Raw genomic sequence first — 17,908 nt, forward strand, 5'->3', positions numbered from 1 at the left:
CTGAAGTCTATTAATCGGATGATCTCACGCAGTGGACGATTGCTTTCAGAATAAAATGGAAGAGCAAAGGTCGCGGAGGATTCAGAAGATCGTTGACGGCCTTCTGCCGAAGACGATGGATCCGAAGGATCGCGCCTCGGAGACCGATCTGCTGCTACAGTTCTGTCTATCTCTCAGCAAGGTGAGTCGATACATCTTTTACAGCCCAGTAACGAATCGCTACCTAAATATCTTTGAAGCGTTTTTCACTTTGACCCTTTGACAATTTACTTTATAATCGCATTCATTCTTTGTCCATCGCCCAATTCTGCGCCCTTTTGCGCCATTTCATCCATCGAATAACGTTTTTGCTTCGACCCTGCAGATCTATCCGAAGCACAAGGATCTATACAATTGGGTGGACGTGGATCAGAGGGTGTACGTTCCTTTCAACATGTCGTATCTGCAAGAAAGTTTCGGTTATGTGAGTAGACGTTAACCATCGCGATACCATCGGCAATTTTGCAGAGGAAAAATGATGTGCTTGGTTCCTGGGTTAGATAAGGTGGGGGACGCTGCTGAATGCCACTTTAGGCGCTGCCACTGCCGATCTTTACAATCACAGTCGCAATCGGGAACGTCCTGCTTACGGCTACGACGATCAACTGGTCTACGTTTATGTTACCGCTCCGCGTTACTTCCGCAGCCTTGGGAAACTGCTGAATCGTTTTTCCCGAAGGTAAGCGCCACTTTACGCCTCGATATATTGTCTGGGAAAGTCCGTCAGAATTTCTCGCTCGCACGAAATTCGAGGATTACCAGTTTCTTCCCTCGAGAGCAACTAGCACCTGACAATCAGAGCGTACGCGCGGTGGACTTTACGCGGGCTGGCGTGGTATTTTCAGCGTTAAAATTTGAAAAGAGGTGGTGTCGGTATCGCAGTGAAACGAAACAGCTGCCATAAATTCTCGTAACCTCGCGGTATCGCCGCTTTGATAAGGCGAAATTTAAATCCGCCGTGAAAAGGTTGGGAAATAATTTATCGCGTTCGTGAAAAGATGCAGCGCCAAGCGCAATCTCGCAGGCTCGTATCTTCCATGGAAGTACGAATTCGATTCCTGCTGGTCTTTCCGCGACATTAAGCCCGATCCATGGAGTATTAAAGGCCCTGGCCGTGTGGAACCTTCGAAGCTTAATCGAACACTTCTGCGGCGCATGATTTCTGCCTTAACAGCTGATTACACAAATCGTAGAACAAAATCGATCGTAGAACTGCGGAATGTTCGTGTTCTATCCATCGCGTCTTCGTACGTGGCCCTCGTTCTTTTAACCTTAAACGCAGAAAATGTACGCTTCAGTTCGTAGACTTTAGGACATCTGTTGGCTTCATACCGGTCGAAGTCAAAGCGATCAACTACACTTTCACATAACAGGATTCACAGATGCATAATTAGTATTAAGATAGTAAAGGATGAAACACGCGAGCCAGTAGAATCTCAAATGGAGAAAACGCAGAGGAAATACAAATACCATAAATTACATGGACGTTGATTGATAGATCCCATAATGACTAATAAACGAACTAAATTGAAAATAACAACACCGTGGCTGTAGCTGCAATTTCACGGTTCTAGGTGGAGCAGTATAATCACGCTTTCGCGTCTGGGGAATAAATCCTGCTCGTTAGGATCATGTTCTGTACAACAAAAATACTCGTCGATCGATTGCGTTAATTAAAACAAGGGCAAATGGTTCGCGGATCGAATGCACGCGAACACGTTTACCGTTCTGCAGCTGCACGCGCGTTTACCGCGGCAAAGAGCAACGCGTCCAAAAAAAAAAAAAAAAACGAGTAAAAACACGCTCACCATTATTATAGCGACTTGTTTATTAACCAAACTACCGGCGTGGTATTAAAAATAACGACAGAGAGTATCGTTGGTGCACCGGTGATTTTTACGATCGCCATACCATTTTTCGTCGCGAGATTCACATTTTGCCCGTAATTTTCTCCTTTATGGCAGCCGTACGGATATTTTTTAGTCGAACCAATCGATTCGTCGTGCCATAGATGCTAAACAGAACTTTTATGGCGAGTGTAAAAGCAGACGTAAATAGGACGAATTATCGATACCACGGCTCCTTTCGACGTAAACTCGTTTATCGAGGCGGACTCATTCGATTAAAACATTCGTTTGAAACGTAGTTTTCACATTCCCCGTATATTGTTTGTTCGTCAACGAGCGAAATATATTCAGAGGTAACACTCAATGTATGCTAATGATAATTTCACGAACGCGGAAGTTACAGCTCAATCGTCAGTTATCCCATTTTCCCTTGATTTTCCTCATAAATAACGTTATACGACGTAAATGTTGTTTTGATCTTTGGCTCGAAATACAAGCCGATAACGAGCGGTTGATGTTGCGGAAGTTGATGATCGCGTGTAAATATCGGTCTGCCGATCCGAGAATTGCATAACGAATGAATATTAATTGAACGAGCTACAACTGGCTGATCGGAAGAACGTTTCGCGTTCAAATTTACGTCGCTTCCGATACATTCGTTTTCCGGCTTGCTCCTTTGGGATCGAGAGCTGCAAATTGCCGCTGTCGTCGGACAACCTGATCGATTGGAATTGTTGCAAGTTGCTTAACATTTCATACGTTCGATCACGAATGAAGTATCCATTAAACGGAGGGCAAACGTTAGAAGAGCTTGTTGATTTTGTATTCGCCAGCAAGAACGTGAATGACATTATTGTTTCGTTGAATAATCTGTAAAATAATTCGTGAAAGAGGAACGATACGCTCGTTGGAGGTTTTATTAACAGTGGTAATTTCAAAAACGGCTGAGCTAGCCAATTGAAATGGCGGTCGGTCACGCAGATGCGGTTTCGCGATTGTGTTTCGCCAATCGTTTAATCCTCGTATCAAGGGGTTTGAGAAAAACGATCTTCACCGCGCGATCCACCGATTCGGTCGAAAGCTTCATCACCACGAGGATTCTTCGTCAGGGGGATTAATATATCCAGCCGCACGTACAAATTGCCAGATCGTCGATATGTGTGTTTGTCCGGTTGGTAATCGAAACAAGCTATGGAACAACCGGCAATCGAAACGCGATTAAATCGCCTTTCGTTGCGTCAATTAGCAAACTTTGCTTCCCATAATTTCTCGGTTCAACGTCGAATAAAAAAAAAAAAGCGAATCGAGAGAGGAAATCCGAATATTCGCGCAGAGCGGGAGATTCAAAAAAATATGCGAAATTCAGCGCGATGGGTTTCGTAGATCGCGAATTCCTACAAACTGACTCCCATGATAGTTACGCGACCGTAGACAGTTTTTATTAGGATAGTTTGAACCATGTGCGGGAATATAGCGAGTCATGCTGCAAGTAGCTTGGAGAAGCTTCGATTATTGCAAATTGTACTGATTACATTAAACGAAGTTCTCGCCACGCTCGGTTGAATTTCACGCTGGATGCCGGTTGGATTACACGTACCGATTGCGGAACGTCGTAAACGTTGACAGACTCCGCTTTGACGATGCGGCCGCCGATGAATTTGCATAATGCATGCGTATGAGCCGCGTACCAACGTAGTTAAACGGCAACACGATGTTCTCTACCCTTAAGTGATTCCTGCGAAGCTTATTATCGTCGTCGAACGATTAGAAAGGTTTAACTTTTAATCGCGTAAAACGCTCGAGCGTGGAACTGCCGGTAAGTGGTAACTTTCTTTTCATTCGTAAAGTATATCGGTAACTCGACTTACGTAGCGTTTATCGGAAACGGTAGCGACGCGAAGGAACAAGAAAATCGACGAAACATCGAATTTAATTAGAAAGCAGAAAGTTCGATGGGTAAATTGGCTGCCCGGTTCGGTCGAGTTCCCACGACAATGTTTGCTGTTCAGTGAATCGAGAGAGAAGGAAAAAAATTGCACGTTGTAAAAGAGGTAGCAGGATGCGGTATTCGCCGGAGGATCAAGTTCGGATACCTTGACTCGGATTATTCGGTCGTTGAACACGTGGAATTCGGCCTTTCCAGCAAATCCAAGGTGAAATTCTTTGCTGATCGGATGTAAAGCTTACATTCGAAGCAACAGATTCCGGAGCACGTTATAACGTCAAGCTGACTGATAGTTTCGCCTTTTGTATATCTCACCACAGGGGGGCAATTATTTCGAATATTCGACTAGTCTTGGAAAGTTAAAGAGGGTAGCTTGATCGTTGATTGTCACATTCTTCTCTTCTTCTGGGTAACGAGCAAGACACGGGCTAGCTACAAATTATCAAACTCGAACTTTGTCAGTTTACGGTAATATCAGCAGGACGGACTGGTTGGCGGAGCAAACACTCGGGATTCCGAAACGCCACAGTTGGCAGCCTATGCTCGTCCCTCGCTATTATCTCTCGCAGACAGACAGACACAACCGGAGGATGAATACAGCCAGCAAACCGCGATAATTACTGCCGAAGGTATTCCGCGCAACAAAGAACCAGACGCTCGCATCCTACCGCCAATTTCTGCCCATCTATCGTCCTTAATATTCGGACTCGTTGCGTTCTTCGGATATGGAACGTTTTTTTCACATTTGCTGCAGCTTTGAATATCAGTCGTCGGGAATTACGATCGTTCATCGTTTACTTTGAAATTGAAATTTTCAACGTCCGACTTGCAACTTTTATTTCAAGTTCGTAGGAATGTGTGCGCCAGTTAATTTCCAGATGATATTCCAAATCATCTCTTAAACCGTCGCAACGTCGCCAGAATTAATCTCGTAGAGAGCTCGGGGGCAGATGAAAATGGAAGCGTAGCGTAGGTTAAATGTCGCGAAGGTTGTTAGCACGGAGAACGCTATCAGCGTCTGGCGTAACATTTATGAGCAGAGAAGTTCGTACGCAGTGCACGCCAGCGTACCGTATGCGGTTAATAAACGTGGTACGACCGTAAATTTTGATACCAGCAGCGAGCATGCATCGTAAATCGGTGCCTAATTCGTCCATTACCCTTCGTTGCGAAAATTCCGCCCATCTGCGCTACTCTGTTCGCTCTGTATCAACCAGAATCGAGTTTCTACTAATAGGAACGATGATTTCACTTCAATTGAAATTATAGTTCCGTTAATACTGTCACATGCACGTAGCTCAAGGAGGCAAGAAAGGGATACGTATCCTCGAATTTGTCGAAACGAGCTCGCGCTTGTGGCGGAGGCATGGCAAGGTTCGATAGAATCGATAACGCTAATTCGTTATGCTTTCGGGGCCAGCTGTTCATTATTATAGCCACCAGGACATTATCCTCTCTTTTCCACTGAAATATATATCCTCACAGGCTATTATTTCGTACGAACACTCGTACGAGAGTTATAGCTATTTTCGAAGTCGTGGATCGAATAAAACGAAGATAGAAAGCGATGTTTTAAACGCGCAAACAATACTCACAAGTGCATATCCTTACGAAGGATTATTCACAATGGACTGTTGCTGTTGTACGCGACGGACACCCTGCACGACATCGTGAACGTGACCGGGAGCAAGGACTGGGAGCTGTCCTGTTTCAAGCTGACGAAGGATGTCTTCAGCGAAATCGTGGGTGCTTTGTATGTGCAGCAGTACACACCGCAGTATTTAGAAAACCTAGCTAACAAGGTAAGGCGATGAAAAATAGCATCTGCTTCTCTCTATTCTACTCTCGTTGCTCTTTCTCTCTTCTCTTCCCTTTGTCTTGGTGAAAACGTTGCGATACAAATTGCGTCGTGTCGCGAACAGGTGGGAGGGCTGTTCGAACGCGTGAAAGAGACAGTAGCTGAGCGCATTTTGGTGAAATCTTGGCTAGACGAGGAGACAAGGACGCAGGCGTTGTTGAAGCTGAACTCGTTGCGGGGAAGATTTCACGTGTGGCCTGGTTTCCACAATGAGAGCCTGCTGGCCCGCGAAATGGCCGAGGTGAGGCCTTCCTCGTGCTTCTTTGCATGCGACGCGCGCGTATTCCTAGCGATACTCTTCCGTCAGCTATTCGTGACTGCCATCTATCACTTCCGGTAGGTGGAGATCGATCCGGCAGATTTCTTCCACACCGTGTTGAAACGATTTCGACAGGTTCGCACCGTGGACGACAAGGTTTTGCGCAGGAACGTCACCGAAAAGTGAGCATTTTCTTACTCCGAACATCCTAACAATAGGATCGAAAATAAAAGTGGAGTAACCACTTTCTTAGTAATCTGACGCAACAAAATTTATTTAAAAGCAAACTAATTCACGATCGATCAAAATCGAGTCGCTTTGCAACGTACTGTGCATTCGTCGTAGTCAGCTAATATTCGTAGTACTAAATCTCTACATTCTTGAACAGGAAACCTATGTCTCTCTTTCTTTTCCGATAAATACGATTTTAGATATCGGGGCTGTCTCCTTATTGCTGCAAACCCATCGATAATAGAATGGGATAAAATTAATTTTATCTTTGCAGACGTCGTCATCCCTATAGCGTATCCGCTTACTACGAATCTTCGACGAACACAATAGGTAAAATGGATCTCTAAACATTTTATAAGCTTGCCGAAAGAATTATGACGAGGGAATTCATCGATTTTAGGCATTCCACTGGCGATGATGATAGCTTGGTCATGGTCCTGGGATGCTGGGCCAGCGTATGCAGCGCACGCGACTCTAGGATCGGTGATCGGTCACGAGATTCTCCACGCTTTCGACCTCCATCGACGTCGACTGCCATTGGATCCCGATATGAACGTCGATCAGTGGCTCTGGATCACGCCAGAGTCTTGGAAGAGGTTGGAAGCGAGGATCGAATGCGTCGCGAGGCTTTATGCCAGAAGCTTCTGGAGGAAGGTTCAATTTTATGGGAACGACGTTGCTGTACAGGTAGAGAATATTTTTTTCACATATTTTCCTCGAGCAAGTTGGGTGGAACTCGTTCAAATGGTTTTTCAGTTTGACTGGAACGTGACGAGGAACGAGAATGTCGCTGATATCGGAGCCTTGCAAATTTCTTATAAAACCTGGCACACCCTGACGAATGGGAAGGATCGAAGTCTTCCCGGATTAGAGGGACTTCGGCCGAGCCAGCTTTTCTTCATAAGCGCCGCCCAGGTAAACATACGACGCCTTTCATCCACATTTTCAGATTTTCGCCCTCACTCTACGAATTCGTATCTCTGTGAATATAATTAGAGGAGTAGAGCTCAGAGCGTAAGTAAGTAAGTGATACAAAGCGCTACGCCGTCAAAGCGCAACACCGACGTGCCCGATGTGCCATCGATATCTTCACGCTTCTTCCGCCGAATTCTCGGAAGAGCATACACGCGCCAGCCGCTGCGGCACATCTAATGAACGCACGCTAGTGGGGATATCGATGGGCAACGAAGGGAAGAATCAGTTCGACCTGGAACAAAAGGACATTCTATCCCGAACCGCGAATGGTGAAGAGAAACGAGTCGGCCATTTTTCGAGAGATATGAAAATTCCAAGACCCCTGGTGGGTACTTAAGACTATTGAGGGTTCGCGCCAAGGATGTGCAGATATCTGAGCGCCATCGTGCCCGTGGTGTGTGGCCTGGTCTCTGATGTGAATTGACGTTACAATGGCTTCGGGGTTTTCAGTTATAGGGTAACACTGCTAGCGTGCGGATCGGGACCAGCTCAAATTATATTCCTACTTGTACTTACACATCTGTATTAAAATATATTTTCTACTTCACAATTTATATACGCGTTCTTCCGTTCATACATCTAATAACCTCAACATACAGCAACCACGCACACTGTGCGTATTTCTGGCGCGCGTTTCCGTTCAGTGACGGTACTTCGGCGGACTGGACTGCCGACGCGAAAGGGTTAATCAGCGAAATAAAAGTAAAGAAAAAAAAATACTTAGATTGGGATTAGGATTTATATTAAAATAGTTTTAGATTTATTTAATAAACGATTTCCAGGATCTTCGTCGATATTTGCACGCGTCTCAGCACTCTCTTGGTCTCACCATCTTCCATACCACACTACTAATGGAACAGTTGCATTCATCTGATTTTCGAGAAGTTGTGCACACACATACTTCCATACACTCATACTCACATACGCGTGTCACTACTACGCGGCTAATCTAGTCTACCACACAAAATTATACATATCTCAATATATGTATTTTTGCATTTTACGCGTTTTTGAATCTTTCAGTTTCTCATAAACGTATGGAAATTAGTGTAATTGTAACTATGCGAGAGGGACGATCGTAGGAATCTAATCTTATTTCTGAATTATATTGCAGACTTACTGTTCCAATATGACTGCCGAGGCCTATATTCTTTCCGTTGAGCTCGATTATCACACACCTCAGCCTGAAAGGTAGCCAGCGTCTTACTCTTTAATCGTACCTCGAAGAATTTAACGTTATTGAGAAATAAATACCACCCATTAAAATGTGTTTAGAGTCAACGGTATAATGATGAACTCTCAAGCATTCGCGGATGCGTTCCGTTGCCCGATCGGAACCAAAATGAACCCCCCTAACAAATGTACCACATGGTGATGATCAGGCTTGGACAATCGTTCACCGACAGATTTCATCTACGACATATTCGATCATTTGGATTCGATACGGAAAATGGCGTGCTGTGGTTGGACACACTCTAAGCGACAAGGGCTAATCATTTTTTCAGCAATTGTCGAGCGATCTTGCGTCGGAGGGAATCGGTTCAGGTAATACCGATACTTGCAAGATATCGTATTATTATCTTGATTAGTGTTTTATCGCCAACTACGTGAATCGATATTTCGCAGGAATTCTATCCGGAAAACTGAAGAGTCGAAGTGGAAGGATGCATCGAGAGATGGACGAGTATTGCGCTAGGAAGATGCGATTCGCGATGACGGAGGATCGACCGATAGATAAGCTTGTTACAGCGTTTTCAGAGTCTAAAGAACGGCCAACCGAGGAGATGTCGATCTTCGGTACGGTCGTCGAAGTAATCTCTTTTAAACGCGCCATTAATGTTAATATCTCTCCCTATGACGCTTTAGAGGACCTTAGATTTATTATAGTGAAAGCAATAAATTGTACGGCGGAACAGACGAGAGTGTGATACACACGAGCAAAATACGAATAAAAAGGAAACTAATAAAGACGTACACGTACACACGCAGAATAAGTAAATTTACAAAAAGCGCTTCGATCGTTCAGTTTGCGACAAGGCGAGTAGAGAACCGGCAAGCTTGCTAATGGAATTAGCAAAGCATGTCGTTTATTAGCGAGATCAGAGTTTCTCGATAGACAAGAATAAAAGTATACGGTCACGTTGTAGTCACGTGAACACGTGATCAACGCGCAACTTTGTAGGAAAGGCGAGTTATATCTCTGAATCGCGTCTCTATTCGAGTTAAAAATCGAGTAAGAAGGCTAACGAACAATTTCTAGAATCTCTCGAGTAACGAGTATAGTTGAAAATGATTCTCGGAGGATCGAGACTAGGCCTCGATGGAACGCGAAGTGCAAGTACTTCGCGAGAGAAATCTCGTCGATCAGACCGTGTCGTGCAAACGGCTTGACGAACGCGAACTGAAAACATTTACGAAGCGAATCGTTTAGTTTCTCGCGCACCGATTGTCTTCGCTCTTGTTAGTCTGTAAAGCCTGTAAATAACGTATCCCCTGATGATCCTTTTCGGTTTAGTTTAGTTAACTTAACGTAAATGAAGTTTGCGTAAAGGAGCTGTCCGTGTTGTATCGTTTGAAAAATAGATTGGCTGGAAAATCTCTCGTTGCGGATAGATCGCCTTACGCTGGTTCTACGAAGGCTTAGAGAGATCAAGCTGGTTAGCGCGCGCTTCTATTCACCTGTTTCGTTCGGTTTTTCTCCGTACGGACACAAATTTCGATTAACGCTTCGCTTTTTATTCGTGACACCGTTTCGCTCGGTTCTCGATGGAAATTCGGCTTTCAGTTGAGTCTAGTCGCTGCAGGCGAGCAGCTCACTCTTCCCTCGGCGAATCGACGACAGCATCTACACACCAAACTCTACTTTCTCCTTTCAATCTTCTTATCTTACACATTTTGATCCCTACGAATCTCGAGAACTTTTTTATCAACACCTTAGAAATAAGAGATATCCAGGAATTCGCAACGATTCCTTTACAATTTGAGAAACGTCGCACGTTTCACGTTTCCCTTTCTAAACGTTCCTTGCACAAAATACTCGTACGGTAGGTACACAGATTTCGTTTACTCTCGTCGAGCGATTGTTTCCCAGTAACTTGGTTTTATCAACGAGCTTGTGAAACAGAAATTGGTGAGCTGTTCGTCCTGGTGCTTGTAATTCCCCTTGGTCGTCGAAACGAAGACGCAATGGTTCGCATTCGAGCGAAAAGAACCAATCGTGCCGCGAAAAGGATCTCCAAAAAGGAGATCCGATTGTCGCGAGCCGACGGCTAGCGAAGGTTGTTACAATTTTAGTGCGTTTACGCAAGAATCGCGATCTGTGATATTCTTAAGCAGTACTTAAGCAACTCGAGGGACGGTTCGACGCGCGTCTTCTCGATGATCTTGATCGTAGGAAAAATTCTATTGGTTCAACGATGTTTAATGGATCGTAAAAGGAAGAAGAGCTGTCATCGATGGCGCTCGGATGTCCCTCGTCGAATCGAAAGCATAAAGTCACGTTATTCAAACACCGTTGTAAATGTAAATGGCTGATAGCTGATATGGCAAATAAATATGGTTTATATACAACTGAGATTGTAATATATTTACAAGTATAATGATTTCCTGTATACAGAACAAAATCACGTTAACGTTCGATTTCCCTATCGATCGGGAAACAGACGAGTGTCTCGACGTTCCTCTGCTTCTAACCTCACGGAACATCTAAGAAAAACATAATCGATCCGAATCGAAAACTGTCAGGAGATATCGCTATTTGAAAAAAAAAGGTAGAAAGAAATTTCCATCCAGTTTCATTCTTGCACGCGTGGAAAATTCTTACATGACGAGAAATTTGAGGCTGCGCGCCTGTAGCCGAGGATGAGTTCCCTGGCAGATAATCTAACATGTCACTGGCTGTCTGGCATCTCCTGATCCTTTGGGTAACCCGATAAACGCGTCGACTGTCGAATACACTTTCGTGAATAGATAACCGAAGTCTCGTCCGGGAAATTCCTTTATTCATTTCGCGATCGATCTGTGCAGATGACACTCGTCTCTTATCCCAGAATGAGCACGACCCGCTCCTCCTATGTGTCGCAATTCGAATACGTTCCTCGGTTTCATCCCTCAAGAAATCCTGACTGCCCGTCTCGGTTTACAAATCGCGAACACATCGACGAAGATTCGGAGGAATGGAATCGACCGGCGATCGAGATCAGGGCCGCGGTTTCTCGTTGCTCCGCATTTACACGGGAGAAGTACAATAAGTTTTCGTTTGACTTCTGCATTATTAATGTGAATGTTGCATAATATAGTTATCGGAATGGAAAGAATAAAATATAGAATAATTAGAATAGAGTTCGATGGATTTCAAGCGATTGGCAGAATCGATTCTTGGTTTTTCGTTCGTAGAACGTTAGGGGATGATCTTCACGTTCGTGGAAAACGTAGGCACGACGAGGAACAGGATCGAGGGACGATAACAAACTGCATCAGAAACATCGTTATCAGCATGAGATTCAACAATATCGGCAAGGTGTTCTGCTTATCGATCTTTATAGAATTTTTGACGATGCTACGATTTTTAGTAGAACTTTCTTCTTTTTACTACTGTGTTCTAAAAAATTAAAACATTTAAATATTGTACGATATCACGAACTACGTATCAACATTTTGTAATAACGGAATACTGTTATTAGACTGAAATCGAAGAGAAATTCATAGTAATCGATCACGTACTGGACCCCATAACGATGAAAAAAATTCCTCTGCAAAATCCCTACGTGATCAAAGTTCGTCAAGAAACCGTGTTACAATTGTACGGGTTGAAATTCCAAAGTGTGAGTATCAGGAGAGTTGAGTAGCCTAATTTTCCACGCAAAGATAACGTAGTTTACGGCTGATGACTCTGCTGGTAATTTATCGTGTCGCGCGAACAACTTGTCGATTTCTTATCAGATTATGATAAATAATAATTAAATAACGTTCTACGGAGCCTTTTAGCCATTGTTGGTAGAAATACCGGCAGAGTAGTCGGCAAGATCTCGCGGACAGTCGTATTGATCGCGCGACTTTGAACAAGGTTGTTAACGCAGAGGCGAGAGAAGAAGTGATTAACAACCGGAGCCCGAATTACACGGGGTGCGATGTAGATTCCGAGCAGCCAACTTGTGGTCGAAGCTTTATACGTGGAAAACCTGTCCCATTTAGTCAGGTAAACTTTATGGATTCATTCGTTCTCGTTGTATTCAAAAATCAGTGTTCATTGCCTTTGTCGACTACGCTTTGAGCTGCCAATTTCGCAACTTTATTTCACTTAGAAAGTTTCAGAATTTTTCTTAGAATTCGAAAAAGATATTATACGTTTTCCATGCACGAATAACAATGATCGAGGACTAAATGTACAGATGCAGGGAGATGGAACTTATTTTCTTCAAGGAATATTCAACGATACGAAACGATTGCAGGGTTTTTGTTGTTCCTGCGACTCGCAGGCAAGCGGCAGACGTCAGTACGGAGGCTGGAACAAAAGTTCGGATGGCAAGGCCAAGTCAACCTACAACCATACTATAAACAAACCTTGCAACAGGTTACGGACGGGAAGCAAGTGCTCGAGTTCGAACGATAATTCGGTGGCACGAAGCCAGGCCAAAGGGGATGAAGCTCGGTCCGGGAAGAAATCGGCCACGCTACACGCGAATCTGTTTGCCAACCAGGCACCAAAATCCTACGTTTTCGAGCCTGAAACTTGTCATAAATCCAATCAAGTTTTATCGAAAGCGGCGTGCGTAAATAAAGGAACAGAGAATCACGAGGAATCCCACGAGTCGAGGAAGAACGAGGCTTTGAATTCTGGCGCGACCAAGTCGATTGCAAGAGAAAGATACAAAGGAAAGCAAGGTGAAGTTTCGTCGACGTGGAGCTTGTTCCTGTCTCCGGAAATGGTGGCTGGAAGGCCGCCAAGCAGAGATAAAGTAGCGTCGAGCGTCGACGTTGAACGAGATCGAGCGTCGACGCAGACGAACGTAGTATTCGAGGCGAAAAGCGGAAGAGTAGCGGGCGAGCGAAATTCGAAACGCGGTGGATCGACGACAGGTATAAAAAATTCAGAATCCACGAGGGAAGATAGAAGGAACCAGTGCGAGGTTTCGCGCGATGGAAAGGGAACGAGCAATCGCGAATTCCACTCGATCAGCTCGAAGGCGGAAGCCAAAAAGCTATCGCGAGAGGAAGGGGAACGTTCGAAAAATCCATTTGTGAGCGAGCCAAATAAATGTGTGAATTCGATACACGACGAAGCTTGTTCGGGATCACAATTTCGCCTTTCGACGAAGTACGAGTGGAGAAAAAAATTGCTGCCGGAAATGCAGTCGATGGAGGTTAATGGCGGGAAGGACGTTGAGAAGACTGAACGAAAGAAATGCCGGGCAGAATCCTCGTATGGAAATAAAGGTCCGCCTCTGAAGTCGGGCAAGAAGAGGAACAAAATGTTTCCCGTTACGTCGACAATCGATTCGCTCGCGATTCGACCTTCTATGCATTTAAACGAGCCTTTAAAAAATTTGTCGACAGGTGTATTGAATAGCAATGGGTCTCCTGTGGCGTGGCCAGCTCGAACGAAGGAAATCGGGAAGGGTAATTTAAATAGAGTAATGGGAAATACATCCACGTCGCGAGAGACCAGACTCGGGACTTTTAACAAGAAACGAGAGAGGTCTGGATCCTTTCAATCTACCGGTAACAAGAAGGACGCAAGTTGCAGCGAAACTTTTGCTGCAGACAGGCGAAAGCTGGTTTCGAACACGGTCGCGAAAGGTGGAAACACCTTGCGAAAGGAGGATTTTTCTGCGCGCGAAAAGAAGCATCCGAAAGAGGAAAGGATAAAAAATTACACTCCGCAGAAGAGAACCTTGAAGGACTTATCGTGCAGAAATAGCTACGACCATCGGGAAGGAAAAAAGCTGAAGAAACAGGATGTTACGGGTTATGGGAGCGGGACAAATTTCCGACGATCGCGCAGACAGCTTCGAAATTGGAAAAACTGGCGGTCAGCGCGGTACAGATCGAAGAGATTCAATGACTTGTCCCGGAGCCGAGGTCGACGAAAGAGAAGCAAAAAGGCCGATGATGACAAAGAACTCGTGACGGCGAATCGGAAACCCGGTCACGTTGTGAGAGTCTATTTAGACGTTGCCCGGGACCTGAAGGGAGGTACGGACGGGAAATCAAGGTCGAATAAATTGGCCAACGATGAAAAGTCAGAAATAACAAATGGAAAAGGCAAAGAAGGGAACAAAATGGGCGACGACTCGTTTTCATGGGACGAGACTAGTCAGCAGGATAGCGTGGATAAACAGATCGAGGACAAATTCAGTCGCATAAGCGACGTCCTTAAAGAGGATACGATGGGATCAAAACCAATTCTAACAGAGAAAAAAGGCGACACGATGAGCGTTAATCGTGTGCATGAGAAAGGGATGATTACAACTGACGTTGGTGAGCAGGGAAATAAAATTGAAGAGGTAGACGATGCGCTTCAGAACCAACAAATTGACGAAATTCCCGATAGAACGGAGGCTATAATTCTCAATGAAAGAATAGATGACTTCGATAAAAATAAAAATGCTCTCTCGCCTCTACAAATTGACCAAACTGTCAATGGAAAGCAGATTGTACAAGCTATCCTGAATGAAAAAATGGATGAATTGAGCAAAAAAGCTTCTTCTTATAACAATAAATTTGACACGAATCAGGGTTCTTACGTAGGTTCTCAAGACGAAGCATCAGACGAACTGGTACAAGCAAATCAAAAGGATAATCTGTTTGCGAATAATCCTGACCAGTTGCTCGACAATTACAAGAGTTCAACTTCCAGTCCCGAGCTTGTGATCCAGCCACCGATGGGTTCATCCATGATGAAGGAACAGAATCAAGTTGTATCCAACATGTTCGCGCCAGAGTACGTTGACGATATCGACTCTAACAACGATGACATGCTGCTATCGAATCGTACGTCATTTACAAGCGAAACATCCGACTTGACACAAGCATTGATCGTGGTAGACCTTTTCAAAATTGCTACGGGCTCACTTACCGAATCCCTACGAAGTACAATCTCTACGGAAACTCTCGAATCTGGCACCAAGTCTCCAAAATTAATCGACAGACTGGGTGGTCTAAAAAAAAACATTGAAAAGGCATTTCAACAGCTGAAACCAACGATTAACAGGACATCGACAATCAATGAGACCACGACGATCATGCTGAAGGAGTCAACGACGATAAATACGACCGAAGAAACGACCAGTTCAGTCGAGACGACCAAAATCACGGACCAAACATTTCGACCTGTGGTCAAACCGACAGAAAACGCGCCGCGAACTTCACCCGGAGGCGCTGAGTTTCATAAAGAAGTTTCCATCGAGGGAGTAACCTTCCCCGACGAGACGCCAATGATTTCTGTGCCGACACCTCAACCGGCATTCGTCGATCTGCAGTCGATCTCCCGAAACGTGGAACCGTCCAAAATGATAAAGAAATGGATAAACGGTCGAAAGAAGAAAGTAAAACGCACTACGGCTCCGATGATTAAAAAGCAGGGTTTAGAGGCGTTTCACGAGACAGACAAGCTCGACGGAACAGTGTACAAAGATAATCCGATCGATCACGGCGGGAAAAAGAGATCGACGCGAGCGGATTCCGCGATGAAATTTTCATTCAAGGCGGCCAACATGAACGTCGTGAAGGAAAGATTGGGTGTGACTAGCAGCTTCTCTCGTGAACAGCGGAATTACGTACAAGTGCAAGTGGAAGATCCGGGTGAAGCTGGAAAAAGACTAAGAGATAAGCTGTCCTCGAAGAAGTATCCACGAGTTGGACAAAATGAAGTGAAAATTGCAAACGAGAATGTAGACGGTTCTAGAGACGTAAGGAGAAACAGGGAACCTGCGTCTGATAGTGAAATTCCTGATTCGTCTGACATCAAATGGATCCATCATCCATGGTTCGTCACGACTGAATCACTAGAGTATACTGTCAAACAGAAGAGTAACAACGACCGTGTTTTTTTCAGTAAAAGTTCCAGCCAGCGCAAAAATAAAAACGCGAGGAACGAAGATAGCTTGAGGGAAGATTCTCTGAATCCAGCAACTGATGGCGTTCTAGGAAGGATCCTGCCGCCTTGCACGAAAGGCAGAGTCCGCCGTGTCGGGGATCGTGGAACAAAGAACGTCATTTGCGAGGCGGAAACGAATCGAAGAGGCAGACGTTTGCTATCCGTTCAGGGGCTGAAGGACGACAAGAGGAAGGCTGGCCACAGATCTAGCAAGGATCAGAAGAAGATTCAGCAGGACGAAAACAATTTTATCAAGGATGATAATTCGGATATCGAGTACGACGAGGGTGCGTCTGAACACCGGAAGCGTTTAAAATCGGTTCGCGATAAAGACCATAAGGAGTCGAAGAAACGAGATGCCACGAGGTCTGCGTTGAAACGGGAGAAGAAAAATAAAGGTGACGGCAAGGAGCAATCGCTCCCTTCCTCGCAGGAGTCGTCGAGTGATTACGATTATTTCTTACCCGGAGAAGAGATGGATGAAAACGACAGAACACTTTTGCAAGAAAAACAAGCTGATGACGATAACAGTGTGGAAGGTTCTGCAGGTGTAAATTACGATTCAGATCCAGCATTGGGAGATCTTTTGGAAAAAGAAACGGACGATGATTCGAAGATATCCGACGATATGCAGAACGATAATTCTTATAATCAGGCGAGCGATAGCTCCAGTTTGCTGAATGAATTCGATAGATATCCGAAGGATCTAAGAACCGAAGGTCAGATGAGATCCATAGAAGAAGACAATTTGGAGAACGCCGAAGCTGAAAACGAGGAGGGCGGACATGGGAAAGATTTCGACATTTCATTTACTGGAAAAATTCATTTAGAGAGCGATGCGTACGGTCGGCCAGTGTCCATCAGTTTCAACGCAGAGCCCGAATTTTTCAGGAAAGACTTTATCTACGATGGAAAAGCGAATAGCTACGGCAATCGATTTCCATTAGAGTCAGCGAATTCTTTTATTGACGCGTCGGATACACTCGCTTCCGATGGAACAGACAATGCTAATTTTTTGCCGAACGGTTATGACGTTGAATCGTCTCTGAACGCACCTCTTGATCAAGTCGACGATCGATCGGTAGCCAGAGAATACTTTCTCGATACGATGCGCGCTAGAAATCGAAATGCCGGCAGGTACAGAAACGATCCCCGACAAAGACTGATCCACTTGCAAAAGAAATCCATCGAACCTAACGAAGATCCAACGAAACAAGACTCAACATCGTCGAAGCAATCGTTGCAGGTTAGCAGCAGCTGGAAGAGAAGTCTTAAACGTTTGAAGAAGAATTCCGAATCCTTTGCATCAGCCACGTGCGTTCCAAAGGAAACTGAAGTGGAGGAACGCGAGAAGTTTGCTGGCGCTGAGCAAGACGAGTCTTTGAACGTGGAAGATCGAAATCGAGTCGCCTTGATTTCGAACGAAGCCAGTTCGAAGAAGATAAGCGATGAATTGCTGGACGATTCGCCTCAGGTTTCCTTAGACCAGTCTAATTTGCCAGAAAATAATTTCGAAAATGGGGACCCAGACGCTGCTGCGGATGTAGAGAAAGTAGGCTGTTACGTACTGAATAGTACCACGCTGAAGTTTGATTTAGCCGAGACTACCATCGTTCCTGACAAATATCAAGGGTCCATGGTGAAAAATACGGTTCTC

At 44.8% G+C, this 17,908-nt stretch overlaps 1 protein-coding gene across 2 annotated transcripts in view; it reads left to right on the forward strand.

Moving 5' to 3' along the window:
• LOC117153797 (neprilysin-1) overlaps window positions 1–10,724 on the forward strand; it is a 73,748-nt gene extending 63,024 nt beyond the window's left edge. For both annotated transcript variants that reach the window (XM_033328163.2, XM_033328173.2), the window contains 12 exons: window positions 50–181; window positions 365–463; window positions 540–718; window positions 5,447–5,633; window positions 5,754–5,930; window positions 6,030–6,130; window positions 6,454–6,509; window positions 6,580–6,866; window positions 6,936–7,094; window positions 8,269–8,345; window positions 8,430–8,699; window positions 8,781–10,724. In XM_033328163.2, coding sequence (XP_033184054.1) covers window positions 50–181; window positions 365–463; window positions 540–718; window positions 5,447–5,633; window positions 5,754–5,930; window positions 6,030–6,130; window positions 6,454–6,509; window positions 6,580–6,866; window positions 6,936–7,094; window positions 8,269–8,345; window positions 8,430–8,529 — 1,554 coding nt within the window. In that variant the 3' untranslated portion in view covers window positions 8,530–8,699; window positions 8,781–10,724. The remainder of the gene's footprint in view (window positions 1–49; window positions 182–364; window positions 464–539; window positions 719–5,446; window positions 5,634–5,753; window positions 5,931–6,029; window positions 6,131–6,453; window positions 6,510–6,579; window positions 6,867–6,935; window positions 7,095–8,268; window positions 8,346–8,429; window positions 8,700–8,780) is intronic.
• The last annotated feature ends 7,184 nt before the right edge of the window (window positions 10,725–17,908 follow it).

Source organism: Bombus vancouverensis, chromosome 14, assembly GCF_051014615.1.
Source record: "Bombus vancouverensis nearcticus chromosome 14, iyBomVanc1_principal, whole genome shotgun sequence".
In the NCBI taxonomy this organism is placed as follows: Eukaryota; Metazoa; Arthropoda; class Insecta; order Hymenoptera; family Apidae; genus Bombus; species Bombus vancouverensis.